This window comes from Cynocephalus volans, chromosome 3 (assembly GCF_027409185.1).
Source record: "Cynocephalus volans isolate mCynVol1 chromosome 3, mCynVol1.pri, whole genome shotgun sequence".
Classification (NCBI taxonomy): domain Eukaryota; kingdom Metazoa; phylum Chordata; class Mammalia; order Dermoptera; family Cynocephalidae; genus Cynocephalus; species Cynocephalus volans.
Window position 1 is genome coordinate 6,214,049 of NC_084462.1, and position 19,443 is coordinate 6,233,491.

General features: G+C 38.2%; 1 protein-coding gene across 1 annotated transcript; it reads left to right on the forward strand.

The window, feature by feature from the left end:
• Positions 1–559: 559 nt before the first annotated feature.
• Positions 560–18,552, forward strand: LOC134372945 (zinc finger protein 160-like). The gene is made up of 5 exons (XM_063090288.1): positions 560–613; positions 2,332–2,420; positions 5,457–5,583; positions 6,239–6,367; positions 14,442–18,552. Exons 2-5 carry the CDS (start codon positions 2,406–2,408, stop codon positions 17,207–17,209), a joined length of 3,039 nt encoding a protein of 1,012 aa, XP_062946358.1. The 5' UTR covers positions 560–613; positions 2,332–2,405; the 3' UTR covers positions 17,210–18,552.
• The last annotated feature ends 891 nt before the right edge of the window (positions 18,553–19,443 follow it).

Here is a 19,443-nt window from a genome sequence, read left to right on the forward strand (position 1 = left end):
TCTGTCCAGGGAGCGTTTTACATTTCACGTTCCCTTCACAAACAATTCCAGGGCTTTAAATTGTTTAAACGAATTTAACTTGGAATAACTTAGGTGGGTCCAATCACCGCCCCAGATTTACCTTCACAGAGATGCCAGGTCCAGCCCTCTGGGGCTTCTTCAGCCTCACTAGCAGGATTTGCACCCAACCCTCTGGCAAAAGAGCTTTTCACATAAACCGTTTTCAACTTCTTAAGAGAATATCTTGGTTTCCAGTATAAGTGGCTCACACAACCCTAAGCCTTTACCTTAACACTGTCTGAAACCTTAACTTAAAATAGGAAGGAAGCAACTCTGCTCCACAGGAGGCGAAACTGACTCAGAGCTCCAAACGAGAAAAACAGGGTTAAAGGAAGAAACGGACACAGGTTTCGCCTCAGCCCCGCCCACCCTCCACGTCACTGCCGAGGCCCGGCCTCGCCCATGCGCAGCTTTTGCAGTCACGCCCCGTCCCGGAAGCACAGCTACACCGCCGGGTCTTTTTTTCTCCGCGCTTGCGCAGTTTTCTGCAGACCGGGAAGAGGGGAGCTCCGTTCGGTGGTGACACCTTCGTTCGGCGGTCACACCCTCGTGCGTGAGTTTCTGTCTAGCTCTAAATTATTGCAGTCCTCCGTTCTTCATTCTTCGGGTCTGGGGGTTGCTACTGATTTGAAAATACCCGCACCGCTTCTTTCACCCCAAGTATATTCCGACGTCGCCTTGCGAGCCCGGGGGTCGCTTTCCTTTGGGTTAAAGTCTGTGCGGCTAGTTTCTGCCTCCGGGATTCTGCGTGCGGGCCTTGTAGGCACCTCCTTTCGCGTCGTTTTCCTACTTTAAACCCTTAGTGGCCTTGTCAGCCTCGCCGCCCTTTATAAGTCCTCGCCAGAGTGGTGGAGTCACGTCTTTTGAGCCCCCAAATCTTCCCCTTGTCAGCCCCTGGAGGCAGCACTGGCCGCCCCAACCCGAGAGAGGCCGCGTCCTCTCCCTGGTCCTGAGTAACCCCTTCTGTCTCCCTCATCTCGGGTCCTTCTTCGCGGGCCACTTTCTTCCGCTTCTGCCCCCGTCCCCCCGCCATCACCCCTCCGTGCTGGGGAGGTACTGGCCTGTCTTGTGACGTGAAGTGTTTTTACGCTCAAAATTCCCCTCCACTGGAAAATGTGCTGTTCTGAGAAGCAGCCACTTTATTCCATCGCTTTCCTTTTGAATGCGTGGGTAAAGTGAATCGGGATAAAAAGAGATAGAGAAGGACTGAGAGAAGTAGAAAAACAGAGAGGCAGAAAAGAATGAGGAGCAATGACAAAGCTGGTAAAGTGGAGGATTGGTGAGATATTCGCACCAAGATAGTAAGAGACAAAGAATCATCTGAGAAAGGGGCAGAGAGAGAAAAGAACACAGAGAAATGTAGAGGAAAGCTGATTCTACAGAGAAGTGAGGGAAGCAAAATATGGAGAGGATCAGCGAAGGTTGAAGCCCTTCCTACAGAGAGAGCAGAGCGGGGAGAAAATGAAAGCATTAGAGCCATGCCAGATAGAGCAATGAGGTGATGGGACAGAACGCAGAAGCAGTGCGTGACAGGAGAGCACGGGGGGGGGGGGGACACAGCAAAGAGAAAGCATAGGGGGTCTCCCCCTAACGCCTAGGTGTAATGTCAGTCTCAGCCCCACCCCACCTCTGGTCCATATTGCGTGCTGTCTGTGTTTCTTTGTTTCTTTGTTCTGCTCCTTCATCTACCTCTGGATACTGGTTACAACAAGGCCCCAAGGGGAGAGCCAGAAGGTGGGAGGTGTGCTGGGCTTGCCCGCTCTGAGTGGTGCTCAACCCTGGCTTCACATTAATTAGAGTGCTGAGGCATTTTGTAGAGTCTCTTGTGCACCCTTAGTGCAGATACCCATTCACACTGTCAGGTTAGGGCCCAGCCTCAGTAATATTTTTTGTGCCTCAGGTGCTTCTAGTGTATATCCAGCATTGAGCACCAAGGCTCTGTGTCCTCCATTTCTGGAGGCTGAGATCAGCCTGTGGTCCACCCAGGGGTGCGGTGTGCTTTTGTCAGGTTTGGTCAGTTTGTGCTATGAAGGGGAACTCAGTCCAGCGCAGCTCCCCACTGCTGCAGCATGTGTGTGGGTTTCACTGGGCAGGGTGAAGCGAGTTCAGATCAAAAACTCACTTATTGGTCTTCCTGTGGGAGTTTATTTTCCCTTTGTCCTCCTGGTGCAGTGGGTAAAAGAGGACAGTCTTTCCACATGGTGTGTGTGGTTGTGGCACAAGGGGGTATGTTGTACCTAAGCATTAAATCGTGTATTTTTTGACTTTCAGTTGACTTCTAAAGACTCGTGTTATGTGAGGAAGAACTGCTGAAGGGGAGGAAGAGGAAAGAAAAGGAATCAGGAATGGTTCTTACTCAGGTAAAGTGATATTCTCTATGGATTGTTCTGTGTCTCCTTCCGTTGTGAAATGTGAGCATTGGAGTTCCTTATCTTTGACCCAGAAGTATCCTGCCTGACATGCTTGCTCACACACAACCATGCCTTCCCTCAGTCCTTCTTATCTCCACTTAGATTTCATCTCACTGTGACCCAGTGACAGAAGTTGTGAAGAGGCTGCACTGGCCATTGTTCTGGGAAAGGTTTCCTTCTCAGGCATAGGTTGGAGTCGCGGTGTGGACTCTGTGGTGTCAGTGCTGCTGGGCAGCAGGGATTGTTTAGCAACCAAATCTGGATGCACTGTTAGCTCTCTATAGACCAGGATTAGAGGAGGTGAACATGGAAATCACATATTAATGTCCACAAATAGTTGGTAAATTCTGGGAAAGGAGACCAATAAAGGCAAATATTTTGTGCTTAATTTTGTAATTCATTTGAAGGTAAACTAGTGAGTCAGTATGTCTCTGAGTCCAAACTCTTAATGACTGGAAATGGAATGGAAAATTTAGAAACAGACATCAGTGATAGAGGATGCTGTGTTCCATCATTGATTTTATTTTTATTTTTATTTTTTTATTCTTATTTTTTGGCCAAGCAGGGATCCAAACCTGTGACCTTGGTGTTATAAGAGCTCTAACCAACTGAGCTAACTGGCCTGCCCGCCATCATTGATTTTAAAATATGAAATTGATATAAATATCTAATGACAGGAGATTCTTTAAGCCATTCTCAAGACTACTGTTTGACAGAGAATTTGGTGTACCTGCAAGGACTCTTTTGCAGCAGGTGCTTAAGATGAAAATGGTTATAATTTTGCTCAGACATCAGAACAGACTTTCTTTGTCATTAGAAGATGGAGCCAGGTTCTTGTTCTACCTCTTGGTATTAAATATTATACTTCTTTTAAACATCACACGATGTATATATTCATTTTATAGTAAAACTTCAAATAAACATGAAGCTTAGGCACTGAGAAATAAAGCATTCCTTTCTTGTCAAGTGGTCCACCCTCTCTCATGTGTCAGTGGGAAACCACTGTTGTCAGTTTTGTGGTAAGGGTCAGCGTAAGTCTTGTACAAATGTATTTGTACATGATTATGATATGTTAGAAAAAACTCTTCAATGATTGGTTTCTTGTGATATTTTATCCTGCAGCTTTTGAAATTTTACATGTTTTCATGTTAGGAAACAAGGGTATTTTGCTCTTTTTCTTTCCTGTTGGAGCATTCTCTGAATGAGGACACATGCATCTTTTATAATTTTTCACTGTTTAAGAAGCTGCAGTGGCTGCCTCTGAGCATGGAGGCTTCACTACAGATGTCTGAGGGTTCCTCCAGATTGGGTGATTGAAAGAGTGTTGCTTCTTGAAGGATGGTGCACTTTCTGTTTTGCTAGATCTGTCTGGATTTTCCCCTCTGCCTACAGCTGCGAATGTATTCTCTCCCACCAAGCCAATGTGAGAGTTCTCACTCATTTGTGGAAAACTTGCTACTATATATTTTTTGTATTTTAATTATCTGGGGGAAATGTCAACCCTTTGCATTTCCATTTTTCAGTTCCTTGGGAGTTTGAATAGGTTTCATTAATTTGTGAACATATGTATATAAAATGGTTTTTCATACTGTGCTTAATTTTTTTTCATGTATTTTAAGAGCTATATTATATTGTTTAATTTAATTCTTTATATATCCTGGTGTCCTTTTTTAGGTTACACAATTTTAGCATGTAAAAGAAATCTTTCCTTCTTGCATTCTGTATTTCTTAGTTTGTTTCATCTTGCTTTGGAAGGTGTCCCTTAGTGCATGGTTACAAAATGCTATGTTTCATTTGGATGTAGTGTTTTACTGATTAATACTTTCTTTTTAATTTGGATTTCTATGTAAATCTTGTAGTTATTTCATTTGATTCGTTTTAAAGTTTCAGGTTTATATGTAGTTTGTCAAACTCCTTCATTTTCTTTTTATTTTCAAAGTTATTTTGATTCTTCTTCAACATGATACAGTCAGATTTTGTTGAAATCCCTCATTTTTCTTTTCTGTTTGAATGGCTCTGAATTTCTATACACAGAGGTCTTGTGTTACCACTTCTTCCAATAAGAGTTGGTTTGTCAGTCATTGATCATGTCTTTGTTATGTCTTTCAGTAAAGGTTTTTTGTTTTGTTTTGCCGTTAACTAATGTTGAGTATATTCATATTATTGTGCAACATTTCTAGAACTTTTTTATCTTGCAAAACTGAAACTATGTATCCACTAATCACTAATTTTTCCTTTCCCCTCCCCACAGCCTTTGTCAATCATTTATTTCCTATTTCTAAAAATTTGACTAGTTTAGGTAGTTCATGTGAGTTCATATTTGCTCTTTTGTGACTGGCTTATTTCCTTAGCTTAACGTGCTCAAGATTCATCAATTCTATACCATGTAACAGGATTTTCTTCCTTTTTAAGGCTGACTAATATTTCTTTGTATGTAAACATTACATTTTTAATCCATCATCAGCGATAGGCATTTTGGTTGCTTCCATATCTTGGCGATTGTGGTTAATGCTGTGGTGAACATGGGTTTGCATGTACAGCATTTAGAATAGTGTTTAGCATGTGGAAAGTATTGCCAAGAGTTAGTCATTGCTATTGCTGTTATCGTCATGGTGTTTAGATTCTGACTTTCTTTCTTAAAGCCACTCTGGATTTTGGTATCACTGAAGATACCACTTATGCTCTAGCTCATCTAGATACTGAATATGTGTTGATGTATTATCACACATAATACCTAACACTTCTATAGAGATAATCCTGTGTTGACTCCTTATTTGTATACTTCTTGTATTGTCCACATAAGTCAGAAATCCACATGAAAAAGTATAATAAAATGCAATTAGGAAGAGGTAGCTTGCTCATAAATACGTTGGCACGGATCTGTCAGAACGTTCACTTCACTTAAGTCAATACAATTCTCTTTTAATTTAGTGTGAAGATGAAAACTCTTCATAACCTCTTGGTAAAATGTGTTTTTCATTTTAGGGACGCTTGACATTCAGGGATGTGGCCATAGAATTCTCTCAGGAGGAGTGGAAATGCCTGGACCCTGCTCAGAGGGCTTTATACAGGGATGTGATGTTGGAGAACTACAGGAACTTGGTCTTCCTGGGTGAGGATAACGTCCTTCCGGAATTTGGGAATTTGCCCTTGTGTGTCTTTACATTTTTTTCTTCTGTGCCTTTTGGGCGCTTCTGAATTGCTTGATTGAGATTGAAGCCTAGTTGACTCTGAAATGAAAAGCTTTGTAATGGGGCACCTGGACTTTAACCATGCCTTTCCTTAGATGTTCTGTACCCTTCATGATTCCTTAGTGGTACTTCTTTTTTTTTTTTCTGACTGGTAAGGGGATCGCAACCCTCAGCACGGTACGGTCTGCACCACGCTCAGCCAGTGAGTGCACCGGCCATCCCTATATGGGATCCAAACCCGCGGCCTCGGCGCTATCAGCGCCTCACTCTCCCGAGTGACTCACGGGGCCGGCCCCCTTAGTGGTACTTCTAAAGCTGAATATGCATAAAACCTTACAGCATACTTTTTAATTATCCAGTTCTTTCTTTTCTCCCCCTGTGCTTTTAACTCAGTCGTTCTTGTTAAGAGACTAGATGTCTGCATGTTAGTGTTTTCAAAGCATTCAGAAGGAAGTAATCAGTGGATAAATTGTGAAATTTTTTTTAGGTCTACCTGTAATGTCCTGTCTCCTCACTCAGAGGGCTGGGGTTCTGAAAAAGCCACAGCACATCATGTTTATTTCATTTTATAAGCAGGATACTCTCTTCCTGACCTGAATATTATCTCCATGTTGGAGCAAGGGAAAGAGCCCTGGACTGTGGAGATCCAAGTGAAAATAGCAAGAAAACCAAAGGGGAGGGAATGGATCAAAGGTGGTAACACAGGTAAGAGCTCAGATGGGCAGAGAGAAAGCTGCACCATTAAGTAGTGTTTGGGAAAGTCTGCAAGTGGGAGAGGTCTGTGGGAAAACAAGTTTATATCCTGTGAGCTCTGAAGGAAATTTCCCTTTTTCTTTTATTATCACTTTATTCCTCAGTTGTGTGATAGTTTATCCTTTCACCTTCTAGTGGTGCTGCCGCTCAAACAGACAAATGCAAAGTCTTTATTATGACAGACAACACTTTGTCATGTGACTTCTGTGAACTCTCTGGTTTCTTTACTTTGAGGGGTATGGGTACGTCCATTTCACAAGGGTTGTCTTCTCTCTTGATCGTTCCTTCTGTGCTCAATTTTATCTGATACTCAGTTTGCTTTTCATGTAGATTTGAGCTGAGACATCTATAGTCCTGATACTTGGACCAGTCCATGTTTCATGCCATTTCCTGTTCTTGGGAATTGGCTGCTTCTCTATTGCATGTGGGGCCCTAGAAACTACACGGAGCTGTATCAAGTCCTCTCTGCCTTCTGGGGTCTCTCAGGCATTTCTTCTGTGCTGTTTTCTTCACAATTCTTGGGTGTGTGTAACAAAGCAGTGGGTTGGATTGTCTGAGATTGTTACTCAGCAAATGTGTGAAAACAGCTGACAGAAAGGTCATCTCTTTCATCCCCAGTCCTATATTGGGAGCATATGTCAGTTTTTCAGTCTCTTAATGTGGGGTCTGTGGGAGAGCACAGAGTCCCGTCTCAAGATCCCTCCAAGTCTAACACCCTAATGTTGCATTTTTCTCTCTCTTCTACTGCTCTTACTACTCTGTGAATGTGAATTGGCTTTTCCTGATTTCATATTCTTTTATGTTTGCATAATTTTGTTTTGAAACTTGCTTTTAATATACACATTGCTAGGGTCTGATATGTCATTCTTTTCTTCTGCTGTGATAACCCACTTTTATGTTAGAGGTAACTTCTTGTAGACTCCAGTATGGAGTAGGTTTTGATAACAGAAAATTTTTGAAGGAAAATGTTTTGACTAATATGTTTACATATCATCCTGCCACATAAAGAGATGCCCCCTGAAGCCAATGAGTGGTTATCAGCATGTCCCAGGATAGTGACATAGAAAGTATCAGGAGAGCCTGAGTGATAAGTGTTTCCAGTTCTGATTTTTCAGCTGCACCACCAGCATGTCTGTCAAGGGCACTGTTACAGTGTTGATCACATGTACTAATGGTTATCTTCTTTGAGCCAGCAATTAATGGTGTAGGAATTTCTCGTAGGGGGAATATCATTCAAGTTCACAGCCTCATATGTATGAGGCTGTTGACTAAAGTTCATGCCACATTTTCTTTCCTGTGTGTGATGGTTAATTTATTTAAGATCCATTCCTTTTTCTATGGTATGTTTTCATTTTTGTAAACATAACTTGCTGGGTTTTGTTTAATTTTACTGAATTTTTGTTTCGGAACCAGTCCTGTGTTCTAACAGTTATTCTCCCTGTTTAGATTCTGGTGGCACCATGTCCAATTTGGTGTACTAAGTAAATATTTAAATGTCTTAGTATGTTTACAGGAAGCTTAGCCCATTGCTTGCATTTCATGGACTTCTTCTCCACTGTTGTTTGTATCACCTGAATTTTCTGCACAATTTTTGAAGTTCTACAAATTGTATTCTTCAGTCTTCATGTGAATAATTTAGTGTTGCTTGGCTTTCTGTCCATCTGAGTTGCCCTGGTCACTGTGAGCCCATCTCCTGGGGCTGTCCTGGTGTTTTCTGGCTTTTATTTGCTACTTATGATGCTGACGACCTCCTCTGTGGGTCTCCACACTACTGCCAGGAAATGGATCTGCACTTTTCTGCTACTAACAGTGACCTTCAGTATAAGCCATTCCCCACTGTGGGTCATTTACTTAATTTTTCTGTAACATGACGTGTTCTCTTGTGAAAATTACCAGGTCAGATTCATTCATTTTGGATTAGTGCACATTAATTTTTATTCATTCATACTAACAACTATATATCTACTAATATGTATATAGTAGTGCTACCCTTGACCTCATATCTTGTTTTTTAAATTTTGTCATATAACTCTGATAATATTTTACATTGTATGAGTTTAGCAGAGTTAAAATATACCATCTTTTTCTTGATGTTTTAATTTAGATTCAATTGATTTCCATGAGTATTCAAACTCCACCTTTTCCCTGTTTCCCTCTTTTTCCAGTTCCTGGAAAGTACCATTATACTTTCCATATGTATGAAATCGACTATTGTAGATACTTCACATGAGTGGAATCACATTGTCTTTTTATGACTGGCTTATTTCACACAGCATAATGTCCTCAAGGTTCATCCATATGTTGTGGTCTGTATTGGGATATCCTTATTTTTTAAAGCTGAATAATGTTTCATTTTATGTAAATAACACATTTTTTATCCTTTCATCTGTGATGGACACCTGGGTTGGTTCCATCTCTTGGCTATTGTGAAGAATATGGCTATGAACATACGTTTACACATATCTGTTCAAGATCCTATTTTCAATACTGTTGGGTATAATACCCTGAAATTGAATTGTTTGTTCATATGGTCATTCAATTTTGATTTATTTGAGGAAACTTTATAGTTTTTTTCATAGTGTCTGCACCATTTTTATTCCCACCAACAGTGCACCAGGCTTCCAATTTCTCCACATTCTTACCAACACTTTTTAGTTTCTTTCATTTTTTACAGTAAACATCCTAATAGGTGTGAGGCCATAGATGATTGATTGTGGTTTTTATTTGTATTTCTCTAATGATTAGTGTTGTTTTGCATCATTTCATATAGTGTTGGTCATTTGTATATTACTTCTGGAGAAATGTCTAGTCAGTTTCTTTTTTTATATTTGGTGTTTTGTTTTTTTGTTTTTATTAACTTGTAAGGGTTCTTTATATATTCTGGATATTAACCCTGTATCAGATATATGACATGCCAGTATTTTCTCTCATTTTGTAGTTTTTATCTTCAATCTGTTGGTTGGTTTCTTTGGTGCACACTCGTTTTTAATTTTTTTGGCAGTTTATTCTATTTATTTTTACTTTTGTTGCCTGCACTTTTGGTGTCATATTTAGTAAATCATCTTCAAGTTTAAGGTCATGAAGCTTTTCAGCTATGCTTCTAGGAATTTTATAATTTCAGGTCTTCAATTTAGATCATGGGTTTATTTTGATTAATTTTTGTTTGTGGTGTAGAGTAAGGATCCAGCTATTTCTTTTGCATGTGGGTAAGCAGTTATCCCAGCACTGTTTGTTGCAGGGATTGTCTTTTCCCCATTGGATGGTCTTAGCATCCTTATTGAACATTATTTGATGATGTATGTGAGGGTTTATTTCTGGCTTCTCTATTCTAATCCCCTGGTCAATACATGTCTTTATGCCATTACAGCAATGTTTTGATTATAGTACCTTTATAATAAGTTTTGAAATCATGCAGTGTAAGACCTTCACCTTTGTTATTTTTTAAGTTTCTTTTGTTATTCAGGATGCAGTGTGATCCCATATAAATTTTAGGGTAGATTTATCTATTTCTGCAAAAACGGCCATTGGTATTTGGTAGGGATTTCACTGAATTTGTAGATCACTAGGGCATTACTGTCATCTTCTTAATATTAAGTATTCTAAACTGTGAACACAGGGTATCTTTGCATTTATATGTGTCTTCTCTAATTTCTTTCAGGAATATTTTGTAGTTTTTGGTATATACATCTTATTTTTAAGCTTATTCATAAGTATTTTTTTGATGATATTGTAAATGGAATTATTTTCTTAATTTTCTTCACAGATCATTCTTTGTTAGTGTTTACAGATGCAACTGATGTTTCGGTATAGTTTTAGAGTTCTATAACTTGACTATATTTCTTCATTAGTTCTAAAAGTTTTTTTCTGTGGAATCTTTAGTGTTTTCTACATGTAAGATTATATCATTCAGTGAACAGAGATCATTTTACTTCTCTCCAGTGCATGCCTTTTATTTATTTACTTTGTTTAATTGTTCTTGCTAGGATTCCAGTATTATGTTGAATAGAAACAGCACAGGTGGGCTTCTTGGTCTTTTTTTTTTTGATCCTAGAGTTAAAGCTTTCAGGCCTTTAACATTGAGTATGATTGCTGTGGGCTTTTCTCATGTGGTCTTTTTTATGTTGAGGTAGCTTATATTCCTAGTGTGTTGAGTGTTTTTATCATGAAAGAGTGTTGACTTTTTAAAAATGTTTTTGTGCATCAAGCTAGATGACCGTATGATTTGTCTCTTTATTTTGTTACTGTGGGTTGTTAAATGATGTTATTCCTGTATTACACCATCCTTGCATTCCAGAAATAAATCTCACGTGGACATAGTGTATGATCCTTTCAGTGTGCTGTTGAATTTGCTAGTTTTTTTTTTTTTTTTTGAGAATTTTGTGTGATTTATCAGGGATATTGTTCTCTAGTTTTCTTTTCTTGTATGTTTTCACTGATGGTTCATATGTGCATTTACTCCAGCATATGTGGCTAATTAAAAATTTTTCATTTTCTCCTAGAGTCTTATCTCTGCTCCTTCTCAGAAGTCTTCACTATCTGTTGTATTTCTCAGCCTATAATCTCTTCTCCCCCCTCCCCCACAACCATCCTAGCACTGGAGAATTCATGCTGCTCTAACTCACCACAGTACAGTACCTGCTTATATTTTTGTAGCATCCAAGCTGATACACAAAGTATGCCATTGTTTCTTTCAACAATCCCACTCACATGAGACAGAATCCATTCTGTCATGCAGGTACCAGATAAGCCAGAATGATGATACAAATTTAACTGTTTTCTTCTATCTTGAAAATAGTGAGGGAGCCACACTACACTGTGCTGGTAAGGAGGTGGGGCAAAGAGAAGCAAATTTCCACAGACTTTCTTACCCTTTGTTGCTTAATTTTGTATTGGTTAGATGTTAATTTGGGTGCTACAGCTTTTTTACTGATTTCTAGACTTTTCCAAATGTCTGATATACCAAAGATATGTTTACCCGAAACTCAGTCAGTGTCTCCATGGGGTTACGAGGGCCTAGCATTTTTTATTCTGCCATCTTGGTAACATCACTTCTTATGCTCTTTGTTCCAGAGTTTATCTAAAGAGGTCCACTGATGTGATTTCCAATAATGCAGGAGCCAGCAAAAGAGACAAGATTATTTTTACATAACAAACAAGGAGACTTACCTTCAAAATTTTAATATGCCAAATTGTTTCTCTTTTTAAAAAATGCAAGATTACTTCAAAAAGTTCATGGAAAAATGAAATTATAAGATAGTATGAATCCACGAACATTTTGAAGACCCCTCATATTATATAATTAATATTACAGTTAGTGAAGTTTTTTTTCTTTTTCTTTTTTTCCCATTAACTAATGTGACCAAGTTCAGACCTTGGCAACAGTCTCCTGCTAGTTTTGTTTTCCAAAATATATCTCTGCCTGCCCAGCCAGAGAATAAGCATTCTGCATCCATGATCTCCTATGTTGCCATACTCTTAGTAAAGTTTCATTGTATCTCTGGGTGTGTACAGCATAAACTCATGCATCTCCTCTTCATGGTTTATTCCACGTTTTTGCTTCCAGGTCCTCGTAAGAAGATTCATGCACATATCTCCTGATAGCTATAAGTAGGATTTTGTTGAATATGTGCCAGAAAATAGAACTCATGATTTTAAGACACCTAAAACTGCTTTCTTCCCATGTCATTATTCTTCTTTTAAATCTCTTCTATTCTTGCTCTTTGCCAATAGTGTAATTCTTATATTTAAGCATTGCTCTGTATTATACTGCTTGCTAAATGAGTTCCCCTTTCCTTTCAAGGTCAAAATTTTCAGTGCCCTAATGAAAATATATTCCTACAGATTTTTAGGTACAAAGTCTGCTCTAGCATATACTTTACTATCTGACTTCCATTCCTGCTTTTCCTCCATTCTGGCCTTTCATTACATGGTACCTTGCTGTGGATTCACTATATGGTTACTTCCTAGCATACTGATTTTTTTTTACCCATGAACACCTGAATTTCCACAAGACTTTCTCATGCCCCACTTTAGCCTCACTATGTAAGGCAAGACCCTACTCATACAGTGGAAAATTTTTCAGGACACTGCCTAAATTTATATGTGCAGGGGGTTATCTCAGATACCATCATCCATGAGTGATGGCTAAGTAATACTGTTAGCAACATGGCTCAGATCTTATATCTCCCTTGAAGTATTTCTTCCTGTGCTCCTTGTGTTTGCTATTACTGGTTGTTTTCTCTGCTGCCTGATAGACAGTTGTACTTAAGAGCATATTTTCTGAACCTCTAGGGTCACATCCTGTTTCTCTGACTTATTTTCTGTACAAATTGGGGTTAGATACATGAACGTGGTAAGCCTGCTGTCCTGATTTGAAAAATAATGATAACTTATGTCAAGGTTTTTAAAACAAGTTAGTGCTGTTAGATAGCTTAATATATTGCAGGTTTTATAGAAAAGGCTTAAAGGATTATTTGTTTAATAAGATTCATCAATGTTCTATAATGTTTATGGTGAGAAAGTCCTTTACCTGTCTTATTCAACACATTGTGCCATCAGAAATACCATAGACCAGGAAGCTTAGACCACAGAAATTGATTGCTCACAAATCTGGAATCTGGTAAGTCCAAGATCAAGGTGCCAGCTGAATTGGTTCCTGGTGAGAGCCCCCTTCCTAGTTTAGCCAAGCCATCTTCTGGCTGTGTCCTGATATGGCGAAGAAGGAGAGTAATCAAGCTTTTTGGTGTCTCTTCTAATAATGGCAATGCTCCTGAGTGTGAGCAGTTGACTATCATGACTTAATTATCTCCAAAAGTCTCCACCTGCAATATTACATCCATTGGAGAATTAGACCTCAGTGTATGAATTTTGGTCAATAAGAACACTCAGACCATAGGCCCTGCATTATATTTTGTTTGTTTTTATTTTTCAGTTTGTTTTAAACCATGTTTTCTCTGACCTCAGTTCATAAATTTTCTAAGTTAAAACTCTATTATATATATTATGGCCAGTGAACTAGATTATTTAAGGTGAATGCATATGTAGTGAATTGCTATATTGACTGTTAACATAACTTCCAGCCTGAAATCATGATCATGATTTCTGACTTTGTTACCCATCTTGTTCTTTATAATGCTATGTATTTACCTGACCTCATACATTGTAATTCAGTGATCTTAACATTTATTCCAGTTCTCATATTAGAATATATGTGCTGCTTTGTTTCTGAAATAGAAGTTCAGCTTTTTTTTTTTCATAAAGAGAGTTATTTGGAGCTCAACAGATGACAGTTTTGTATCAATATGGTTACTAAGTACTTGCTGGTTTTATCATGTATTATTAGTTTTATTAATTTTCATTATAATGTTCAGGTGATGGTTTTTTAGCATGTATTATTCATTATAACTAACAAGCACCACTTGTTAATATCACAAAATGTCTGGACTGTGTGGGTATTGAAAGTTTCATAACAGGTATTCAGAAAAATATTGCATTTTTTGACAATGTTTTATTTATTACTTTATTCTCATTTTCTCAGTGCTGTTATTTTGCAATTAGCAATTACTATTTATTACATAAGTTCGTAGTTATTTATATACCATTGCATACATTGTGTATGCATTATCATTTATTTGTGCTCAGTAAATATGCTGTAAATATGTAATATAATTTTTTTTCTTTTCAATTATGAGATTGCAGTATCTTTTCTGCCAATTGGTGTATACTTTGGGATCACAGTGAAAAATATTTTTTTCAGGGCTAACGTTTTTGGGCAGTGTGAATGTTTTGGTTATAGGCTGTTTGAAACTAGGCTTTTCTAGAATTAATTTGAATTACATGTAATCACCTTTTCTTTATTAAAGACTGCTATTCCCATTGTATTCCTAAAAATCAAACATCATAGTTAGGAACTTGTATAACTCCGTTCAGTATAAGTATTACTGTTTGTATAATATTTATTTTAGTATGAAATTTTTATTTACCATATGCAATTAATTGGAAACCTATGGTTCTTTATATCTTGTAGATATCTCTCCTAAATGTGTGAACATGGTATTATCACCAAAAGGGAAAAGTAATATAGGAGAAGTATTTCACACAGTGATTTTGGAAAGACATGACGGCCATAACAGTGAAGATTTTTGCTTCAGAAAAATCCAGAGAAATAAGCATGACTTTGAGTGTCAGTGGAGAGATGATGACAGATATTACAATGGAGTGCCCATGATAAAAAAAGAAAATCTTACTGGTAGAACAGATAAATATGATAGAAGGGAAGCAGAAAACAAGCCTATTAAAAATCACTTTGGATTAAACTCTCACTCACATCTGCCTCAACAGCAGCTATTTCAAGCCAAACGGAAAATTTATAACCATAATGAAATTCAGAAAGCTATCAACAACAGATTCTCATTTTCTCCACCCCAAAGAATACCTTCAAGTGTCGAAATTCTTATTTCTAATAAAGATGGAACTGATTTTATCTTTTCTTCCTCACTAACTCAAGATCAGAAAGTACACATTAAGGAAAAACTTTGCAAATGTAATAAATGTGGCAAAGCCTTTAGTGATAGTTTAACACTTACTAAACATCAAGTAATTCATAATAGAGAAAAATCTTACAAATGTAATGAATGTGGCAAGGTCTTCAGTCAAACGTCAACCCTTGCAAGTCATCACAGAATTCACACTGGAGAGAAACCATATAAGTGTAGTGAATGTGGCAAGGTCTTCCGTAAAAATACACACCTTGCAGTTCATCAGAGAATTCATACAGGAGAGAAACCTTACAAGTGTAATGAGTGTGGCAAAGCCTTTAGTGATAGTTCAGTTCTAACTAACCATCAGACAATTCATACTGGAGAGAAACCTTACAAATGTGATGAATGTGGAAAGGTCTTCAGTCAAAGGTCAAGCCTTGCAAGTCATCGGAGAATTCATACTGGAGAAAAACCTTACAAATGTAATGAGTGTGGAAAGGTCTTTCGTAAAAATGCACATCTTGCAGTTCATCAGAGAATTCATACAGGAGAGAAACCTTACAAGTGTAATGAGTGTGGCAAAGCCTTTAGTGATAGTTCAGTTCTAACTAACCATCAGACAATTCATACTGGAGAGAAACCTTACAAATGTGATGAATGTGGCAAGGTCTTCAGTCAAAGGTCACACCTGGCAAGTCATCGGAGAATTCATACTGGAGAGAAACCTTACAAATGTAATGAGTGTGACAAGGTCTTCAGTCAAAATTCAAGCCTCGCATGTCATCGCAGAGTTCATACGGGAGAGAAAGCTTATAAGTGTAGTGAGTGTGACAAAGCCTTTTATACACATTCAAGCCTAACTACCCATCAGGCAATCCATACTGGAGAAAAGCCTTACAAATGTAGTGAATGTGGAAAGGTCTTCCGTCAAAATGCACACCTTACAATTCATCAGAGAATTCATACTGGAGAGAAACCTTACAAGTGTAATGAATGTGGCAAAGCATTTAGTGCATCTTCAACCTTAACTACCCACCAAGTAATCCATACTGGAGAAAAACCTTATAAATGTAATGAATGTGGCAAAGACTTCAGTCACAAGTCATACCTGGCAGGTCATTGGAGAATTCATACTGGAGAAAAGCCTTACAAATGTGATACATGTGGCAAAGCCTTTAGTGATAGTTTAAATCTTACTAAACATCAAGTAATCCATAGTGGAGAAAAATCTTACAAATGTAATGAATGTGGTAAGGTGTTCAGTCAAAGGTCAAGCCTTGCAAGTCATCGGAGAATTCATACTGGAGAAAAACCTTACAAGTGCAATGAGTGTGGAAAGGTCTTCCGTAAAAATGCACACCTTGCAGTTCATCAGAGAATTCATACAGGAGAGAAACCTTACAAGTGTAAGGAGTGTGGCAAAGCCTTTAGTGATAGTTCAGTTCTAACTAACCATCAGACAATTCATACTGGAGAGAAACCTTACAAATGTGATGAATGTGGCAAGGTCTTCAGTCAAAGGTCACACCTGGCAAGTCATCGGAGAATTCATACTGGAGAGAAACCTTACAAATGTAATGAGTGTGGCAAGGTCTTCAGTCAAACCTCAAGCCTCACAGGTCATCGCAGAGTTCATACTGGAGAGAAACCTTACAAGTGTAATGAGTGTGGCAAAGCCTTTTATACACATTCAAGCCTAACTACCCATCAGGCAATCCATACTGGAGAAAAACCTTACAAATGTAGTGAATGTGGAAAGGTTTTCCGTCAAAATGCACACCTTACAATTCATCAGAGAATTCATACTGGAGAGAAACCTTACAAGTGTAATGAATGTGGCAAAGCATTTAGTGCATCTTCAACCCTAACTACCCATCAAGTAATCCATACTGGAGAAAAACCTTATAAATGTAATGAATGTGGTAAGGACTTCAGTCAAAGGTCACACTTGGCAGGTCATTGTCGGATTCATACTGGAGAAAAACCTTACAAATGTAATGAATGTGGCAAGGTCTTCAATCAGACTTCAAGCCTTGCAAGTCATCGGAGAACTCATACGGGAGAAAAACCTTACAAGTGTAATGAGTGTGGCAAAGCCTTTAGTATTCGTTCAAGCCTAGGTACCCATCAGGTAATCCATACTGGAGAATACCCTTACAAGGGTAATGACTGTGGCAAGGTCTTTAGTCAACCTTCAAGCCTTACAAGTCATCAGATAATCCATACTGAAGAAAAACCTTATAAATGCCATGAGTGTGACAAGGTCTTCAAGCACAGTTCACTCCTCACACAACATCATAGAATACATTCTTGAAATCATCCTTACAAGCACAATGACTATGGCAATTTATCATGAGTTAACTGAGATCAGAGAGTTTATACTAAAGAGAAATCATAAAACAGATGTATGTGTCTTTCTCCAGGTTTTACAACTCACTAGACACCAAAATATATTTTTGATGAAACCACAGAAGTGTAAATACTGAGGCTATTAAGCAAGGGTCAACATTGTACATCCGAGGATTTTACATGAGGAATAACTCAGTCTCTTGATCTCCAACATTAAGTCAAAATATGTTAAAACTCATGACATGATATGTATCCAAGGTTCCAAGACATTTGGAAATGGCTGGTTCCCTTGAGGTTATAGAATACTTTATTCCATTATTTGAGGTTTCTTGAATAGGCTATTATTTATGACTTTCAACCTGAACTTTGAAATTTGTTGATATGCCTCCTTGCATGCCTTTCATGGTGTCCCTGGGTAAAAATCAGTAGGCTGAAAGGTCCTGCTTTATTAGGTGAAGGTCGTTTCTGTCCAAGTTCTTTGAAGAAAAGGGCTCTGCCATTTTAAAATTTGATATTTTCTGAATTAGAGGGCATGGAGAAGTGGCAGAGAATATTGTAAAACTATGTTGTGAATCATTATGCCTATTGTGCTCAGGGTGCCCTACTTCTGACACATGGGCACCTTGAGTAATAGGAAAGGAAAGCTCTACCAACTCACCATGAAATACAGCCTGCCAACACCTTAGGAGATTGGGATTTTTATAGGAATAGGATGATATTTTATGGGGGACTGAATATGTGGTAGAAATAATACAGGGGAAATGGTGGCCTCTTCATTGAAAGGCAATAGCTGTTGTATACTAAAGAGTGGTGAAGCAGTCTTATTTTTGAAATTGGAAAGAACAGTTATCAAGGTGGAGTGTGTTATCAATGAGAATAGCATCTTCAGTAGGATTCACATTTAACTGATGGCATATTTTGCTACTGTTTTATTCGTAATTGTTCATAGGTTTGATGTTTTAATGAATAAAATTTAATTTTTTAGAGTTATGAATGAATCATGTTCTTTCTACCAATATGGTTTTATCCTACCTAGTAGGACACTTCATAACCGACAATAACAATGCACCAGTAGGCTCTTAAGGTTGAAGGATCTGTAACAATTTTTTTTCTTGATGGAATCAAATGACATATAGTTTTGGGAACACATATTTCTGCAGTATGCTTGAGTTATTTTCTCCACACTGTGCCCTAGGATACTTATGAGGGTATTATGAAAATCCAATAGTAGTGCAACTTTGAACACTTACACCTTAAAACCTGCATCATTTTTTATGAATATGCACTGTATTGTATTTCTACATGCCTCTTCTTTGTGTGCCAAATAAAACTCATGGCATGCCCACTGATTTAAGAGAAAATATGGTAAGAAAATGAAAAATATTTTGAAATTTAAAAAATGTAATGAATAAAGATAAAATTAACATATCTCTTTTTTGTCCTTGGAGTGCTCAGTGAAATAATTTGAAAAAATATTTATGAATGTCCTCTTAAGATTGGACATACAGAAAGAGAATTTTGCCTGTTTTGTTAGATAAACTAGAAATGTCATATTCACCTTCAAAACATTTTGCGTAATTTGAACTGTGACCACTTTACTGGAACTGGGTTAAACTTCACCTGAAGTTTGGTTTGAATAACAGGAATGAAGATGTTATACACTTAAGTGTTAAGAGAATGTTTGTGGCATAATGAGGTGTTCTGGGGAAAGGAGGGAAGACTTCAAAACTGGTCCAAACATGGCTTGAGAGAGCAAAGATGTGTGACTTATTGGGGTGTGACCTACATGTGGCTTGAACTTCCAGCTGGTGCCAAAGGAGAGAGCACTCAGGCATTATCAGCAGGATGGGATGCTGGAGTGCAGAGCTGTAAAAGAGGTTAGTAGTCAGCATTGCAAATGGAGTCTCCTATGACACTGAATGTTTACTTTTTTTTTTTTTTAACTTTTGTTAAGTGTTAGGATTGTTTTGTTTTTTAAGTTTATTTGTTAATATATATTTTTTTACATTCTATGATGTGGAGCAGTTGGGGGGAGGGGGAAAAGTAGTAGGAAATAGGGTGGGAGGAGGAAGAGTGGGGTTGAGGCCTGTGGCACCCCCCTCGTTCCTGCATGGGAGACCAGGGGACTTCCAGTGGTGGTTTGGTCATTGCTGGGCTGCATGCAGATGTCACAGGGGTGTGGCTGAAGCCCTCACCACC

Bases quoted from the DNA above. Each gene is read 5' to 3' on its own strand.
- LOC134372945 (XM_063090288.1), top strand. The intron at 5,584-6,238 runs GTGAGGATAACG...TTTTATAAGCAG, and splicing joins CAGGAACTTGGTCTTCCTGG to GATACTCTCTTCCTGACCTG. The intron at 6,368-14,441 runs GTAAGAGCTCAG...TATATCTTGTAG, and splicing joins GATCAAAGGTGGTAACACAG to ATATCTCTCCTAAATGTGTG.